We start from the raw sequence: 6,495 nt of genomic DNA, 5'->3' as shown, positions 1-6,495 counted from the left end.
TTTCTAAAGCTACTAGCAAATGGAATTCATATATTCAAGTTGTTCCTTGGTTTATTTTCTTTCTTCTCTTACCCTCTGCAGATCAGTCTTAGAGGAGTCACATAAATGGCTGACAGCAATGTCAGTGGGATAACTGAGTTCATCCTCCTGGGGCTGACCGATAACCCTGAACTGAATACAGTCCTATTTGTGCTGTTTCTCTTGATCTATCTCGTCACTGTCCTGGGCAATGTCTGGATTATCACCATCATCCTGGCTAGTGATCAGCTCCACTCTCCCAAGTACTTTTTCCTTAGCCAGTTGGCTTTCCTGGATTTCTGCTATTCCTCAGTCTTCATTCCTAAGCTGTTGGTGAACTACATTGCAGGACAGAAAGTTATTTCCTACCGTAGTTGCCTCCTCCAGTGCTGCTTTCTCAGCTTGTTCCTGACCACAGAATGCTTCCTCTTGACCGCCATGGCCTATGATCGCTACCTTGCCATCCGCCGTCCTCTCCACTATAAAGGTCTCATGACGCCCACCTTCTGCATCCACCTCGTCACTGCCTCCTATCTCCTGGGTTGTGCCAACTCATTCACCCACCTGTCTGGTTTGCTCAATCTGTCCTTCTGTGGGCACAATGTCATTAACCACTATTTCTGTGATATCCCACTACTTTTCCAACTTGCCTGTTCTGACACCCATTACAGTGAAGCTTTATTTACTGTCTTCTCTGGAACCACATCCATGGCTACCTTTCTGATGGTGGTTAGTTCCTATCTGGGAATCCTTCTCACCGTCCTGAAGACACGGTCTTTGAGAGGCAGATACAAAGCCTTCTCCACATGTGCCTCCCACCTAACGGTAGTGAGTCTCTTCTATGGAACAGTGATTTTCACTTATTTGGGGACCAGCTCTAACTACCCAGATGAGAAAGCCAAAATCTTGTCTGTGTTCTATACCCTTTTGCTGCCAGTACTAAATCTTCTGATATACAGCATAAGGAACACAGAAGCCAAAGAAGCAATGAAAAGACTTATCATGAGAAAAATATTTGCTCAGTGACTATGATTTTCAGGCAGAAACTTTTACGAATACTAGTTGATGCTACATATGGGTATATTATTAAATATGTGTGAGAATTTTGGAGAAAAGAAGGATGATATTTTAAATTAGCATATGAACAAAGATCCTTTTCATTGGCATTTGGAAACAGATGCTCATACATTATATTACATTTTATGTGTGTGCATATACATACATACATATGCAATACTTTCTGTCATGAAGGAAGAAACCTTTTCTTTTACTTTCTTAAGTTTATTAATTAAAGGACTGTGGATTAAATTGACAAAAGGTAGATTAATGGGAGAATAGATGAAGTTTATTCATATGTATATAAAAGTGTACAAAAATTTTACTTGTTCAATAATTTGACATAGAGGAGAGGGAGAGTGAGAAATGGCTTCCGTGAGAAAAACAAATGGGCTTCTAAGGGAAGAGATGGGAGATAAGAAATCCTGGGGCATCATTTATTTATGATAGAGGCAGGGGGCCTTCTCTGTCTTTTCCTGGCAGACAAAGCCACCCCAAAGAGAGGGGGTTTATGGCAGCCTCGCTCTCAGAAGTTCTGCCTTCAGTCAGATAAAGGAAGCTCTGAGAAGTCTCGCTACATTAAATCCAAAGTATCTCCAGTTCAGTTAAGTTCAATTTAGTCACCCAGTCGTGTCCGACTCTTTGAGACCCCATGAATCACAGCATGCCAGGCCTCCCTGTCCATCACCAACTCCCAGCGTTCACTCAGACTCACGTCCATCGAGTCAGTGATGCCATCCAGGCATCTCATCCTCTGTCGTCTCCTTCTCCTCCTGCCCCCAATCCCTCCCAGCATCAAAGTCTTTTCCAATGAGTCAACTCTTTGCATGAGGTAGCCAAAGTACTGTAGTTTCAGCTTTAGCATCATTCCTTCCAAAGGACACCCAGGACTGATCTCCTTCAGAATGGACTGGTTGGATCTCCTAGCAGTCCAAGGGACTTTCAAGATCTTCTCCAACACCACAGTTCAAAAGCATCAATTCTTTGGTGCTCAGCCTTCTTCACAGTCCAACTCTCACATCCATACATGACCACTGGAAAAACCATAGCCTTGACTAAAAACGGACCTTAGTCAGCAAAGTAATGTCTCTGCTTTTGAATATGCTATGTAGGTTGGTCATAACTTTTCTTCCAAGGAGTAAGCGCCTTTTAATTTCATGGCTGCAATCACCATCTTCAGTGATTTTGGAGCCCCCCAAAATAAAGTCTGACACTGTTTCCACTGTTTCCCTATCTATTTCCCATGAAGTGATGGGACCGGATGGCATGAGCTTCGTTTTCTGAATGTTGAGCTTTTAGCCAACTTTTTCACTCTCCTCTTTCACTTTCATCAAGAGGCTTTTTAGCTCCTCTTCACTTTCTGCCATAAGGGTGGTGTCATCTGCATATCTGAGGTTATTGATATTTCTCCCAGCAATCTTGATTCCAGCTTGTGTTTCTTCCATTCCAGCATTTCTCATGATGCACTCTGCATAGAAGTTAAATAAGCAGGGTGACAATATACAGCCTTGACGTACTCCTTTTCCTATTTGGAACCAGTCTGTTGTTCCATGTCCAGTTCTAACTGTTGCTTCCTGGTCTGCCTACAGATTTATCAAGAGGCAGGTCAGGTGGTCTGGTATTCCCATCTCTTTCAGAATTTTCCACAGTTTATTGTGATCCACATAGCCAAAGGCTTTGGCATAGTCAATAAAGCAGAAATAGATGTTTTTCTGGAACTCTCTTGCTTTTTCCATGATCCTGCAGATGTTTGCAATTTGATTTCTCATTCCTCTGCCTTTTCTAAAACCAGCTTGAATATCAGGAAGTTCGCGGTTCACGTATTGCTGAAGGTTGTCTTGGAGAATTTTGAATATTACTTTACTAGCAATTGTGTGGTAGTTTGAGCATTCTTTGGCATTGCCTTTCTTTGGGATTGGAATGAAAACTGACCTTTTCCAGTCCTGTGGCCACTGCCGAGTTTTCCAAATTTGCTGGCATATTGAGTGCAGCACTTTGACAGCATCATCTTTCAGGATTTGAAATAGCTCCACTGGAATGTCATCACATCCACTAGCTTTGTTCATAGTGATGCTTTCTAAGGCCCACTTGACTTCACATTCCAGGATATCTGGCTCTAGATGAGTGATCACACCATCGTGATAATCCGGGTCATGAAGAACTTTTTTGTACAGTTCTTCTGTGTATTCTTGCCACTTCTTCTTAATATCTTCTGCTTCTTTAGGTCCAGGCCATTTCTGTCCTTTATTGAGCCCATCTTTGCAGGAAATGTTCCCTTGGTATCTCTAATTTTCTTAAAGAGATCTCTAGTCTTTCCCATTCTGTTCTTTTCCTCTATTTCTTTGCATTGATCGCTGAAGAAGGCTTTTTTATCTCTTCTTGCTATTCTTTGGAACTCTGCATTCAGATGCTTATATCTTTGCTTTTCTCCTTTGCTTTTCACTTCTCTTCTTTTCACAACTATTTGTAAGGCCTCCTCAGACAGCCATTTACCTTTTTTGCATTTCTTTTCCATGGGGATGGTCTTGATCCCTGTCTCCTGTACAATGCCACGAACCTCATTCCATAGTTCACCAGGCACTCTATCTATCAGATCTAGGCCCTGAAATCTATTTCTCACTTCCACTGTATAATCATAAGGGATTTGATTTAGGTCATACCTGAATGGTCTAGTGGTTTTCCTTACTTCAATTTAAGTCTGAATTTGGCAATAAGGAGTTCATGATCTGAAGCACAGTCAGCTCCTGGTCTTGTTTTTGTTGACTGTATAGAGCTTCTCCATCTTTGGGTGCAAAGAATATAATCAATCTGATTTCGGTGTTGACCATCTGGTGATGTCCATGTGTAGAGTCTTCTCTTGTGTTTTTGGAAGAGGGTGTTTGCTATGACCAGGGCATTTTCTTGGAAAAACTCTGTTAGTCTTTGCCCTGTTTCATTCCGCATTCCAAGGCCAAATTTGCCTGTTACTCCAGGTGTTTCTTGACTTCCTACTTAAGCATTCCAGTCCCCTATAATAAAAGGATATCTTTTTTGGTTGTTAGTTCTAAAAGGTCTGGTAGGTCTTCATAGAACCGTTCAACTTCAGCTTCTTCAGTGTTACTGGTTGGGGCATAGACTTGGATTACAGTGATATTGAATGGTTTGCCTTGGAAACGAACAGAGATCATTCTGTCATTTTTTAGATTGCATCCAAGTACTGCATTTCAGACTCTTTTGTTGACCATGATGGCTACTCCATTTCTTCTGAGGGATTCCTGCCTGCAGTAGTAGATATAATGGTCATCTGGATTAAATTCACCCATTCCAGTCCATTTTAGTTCGCTGATTCCTAGAATGTCGATGTTCACCCTTGCCATCTCTTGTTTGACCACTTCCAATTTGCCTTGATTCATGGACCTGACATTCCAGGTTCCTATGCACTATTGCTCTTTACAGCATCGGACTTTGTTTCTATCACCAATCACATCCGCAGCTGGGTATTGTTTTTGCTTTGGCTCCATCCCTTCTATCTTTCCGGAGTTATTTCTCCACTGATCTCCAGTAGCATATTGGGCACCTACTGACCTGGGGAGTTCCTCATTCAGTATCCTATTATTTTGCCTTTTCATACTGTTCATGGGTTCTCAAGGCAAGAATACTGAAGTGGTTTGCCATCCTCTTCTCCAGTGGGCCACATTCTGTCAGACCTCTCCACCATGACCTGCCCAGTATACAATAATTTTACATCACTGTACACTTTGGATTCCTTCAATTCTCAAATTATTATTTTGAATCTCTTCTAACTTCTTATATAAGAAACTGACACCATCTTCTACAGGTTGTTTAGTTATAAAATATGATTTGCAGTTTTGATTGAATAATAATGACCCAGTAGATGATAATCACACAAACACCCACACATTCATAGTTCTATACAAAGCACCCCCTAAAAAAATCAGTTGCAGAGAGTGGTCTCAATTTTTCTTCTTTTTTAAACTCTAGAAGAACTAATGGCTTTTATAGTTGAGGAAACAAAGGATCAATGGGGTTAAACAGTTGATCAAGATAAAAAGAACATCAAGATTTCAGAAGTAGAATTCAAGCACACATATGTTCATATATTAGGATATAGTCCTCCTACCATTTTACATAAACAGAATTTCCTATATGTATTTTGTAATTCCATATCAACCTACAGATGAAACTAACACAACATTGTACATCAATTATACTCCAAAAAAAATTTAAAAACTGAATAAAAATAAACAACAAAAAAATCATGATTAGTGTAAGTCAAACAGTAGAGGAAACAGTTCAATAAATGTGGATGTATGGTTGTAATAGATTATTATAAAGCATTTATATTAGGGACACGAGACAGATACTGATTGAATGTGTGCTTAGTCATTCAGTCATGTCTATTCTTCGCGACCCAATGGACTGTAGACTGCCATTCTCCTCTGTCCTTGGGGATTCTCCAGGCAAGAATACTGGAACAGGCTGCCATGTCCTCCTCCAGGGGATCTTCACAATGCAGGGATGAAACTCAAGTCATCCACATTGCAAGCAGATTCTTTACCATCTGAGCCACCAGGGAACTGATTGAATATATCAATAGCCACTCAGGTATTGATTGAATGCCTGGTAAAATCTCAACATCATGCAGAATATTTTATAATTTAATTTAATTTTCATAAACATGTAAGGTGGGTACTACTATTGTCACTTTGCAGACAAGGACACTGTGAATCAAAGTGATAAGAAATGTTTACATGGCCATAAAGCTAGCAAATGGTTTCTCTGAACACAAACTCAGAATTATGTTTCCCAGTTATAAACATCTTAAACTAAAGCATAGAGTCTTCATTTATAAAATTATGGTTAGAAAGACTTGAAACTTAAAAACATTAAAAAGGTTAAAAACTTGTTATATATTCTTAAGGGAATAATATAAATGCGCACATGAAAATGAAATGCAAGTGAAAATAAAATATCCTGGATTCCAAACACCCTACTCTCATAAAAGATAACAGGCGTCCTTGGAAAAGTGGTCATTTCCCCAGGAAAATATAAAATAAACCTGCAGTCCCTTGCGCTTCCAGGGCATAAGAAGTAGAATTAAAACAAAGAGAAATGACAAGCATGCACAAACAGCAATGTGCAGAGGAGCAATGATGTTCCCACTAACAAAGCTAGAACAATTTGAACAACAAAATAAGTGATAACGGTGTTGGATAACAACCTCAAAGGACAAAACACTTACAAACAAGTGCATACTGGTATAACTAAATACATAAGAGCAACTCTCCCTTAGAGGATATTTTCAGTTAAAATACGTTGACAGAATATGGAAAACGGAAATTTACTATGAAAGCACCACTGTGATAGTCATCAGATGTAGCTTCTTGATGGATTCCAAAAAGTATGAATGAAATAACCTGA

General features: G+C 39.8%; 1 protein-coding gene across 1 annotated transcript; it reads left to right on the top strand.

Annotated features, from left to right (window-relative positions):
• Nucleotides 1–105: 105 nt before the first annotated feature.
• On the top strand, nt 106–1,044 carry LOC138420593 (olfactory receptor 5J3-like). The gene has a single exon (XM_069553904.1). It carries the CDS (start codon nt 106–108, stop codon nt 1,042–1,044), a length of 939 nt encoding a protein of 312 aa, XP_069410005.1.
• The last annotated feature ends 5,451 nt before the right edge of the window (nt 1,045–6,495 follow it).

This window comes from Ovis canadensis, chromosome 15, assembly GCF_042477335.2.
Source record: "Ovis canadensis isolate MfBH-ARS-UI-01 breed Bighorn chromosome 15, ARS-UI_OviCan_v2, whole genome shotgun sequence".
Classification (NCBI taxonomy): Eukaryota; Metazoa; Chordata; class Mammalia; order Artiodactyla; family Bovidae; genus Ovis; species Ovis canadensis.
This window is presented reverse-complemented; position numbering and strand designations above follow the sequence as displayed.

Coding starts and splice junctions, on each gene's coding strand:
- LOC138420593 (XM_069553904.1), top strand. CDS start 106: ATGGCTGACAGCAATGTCAGTGGGATAACTGAGTTCATCCTCCTGGGG.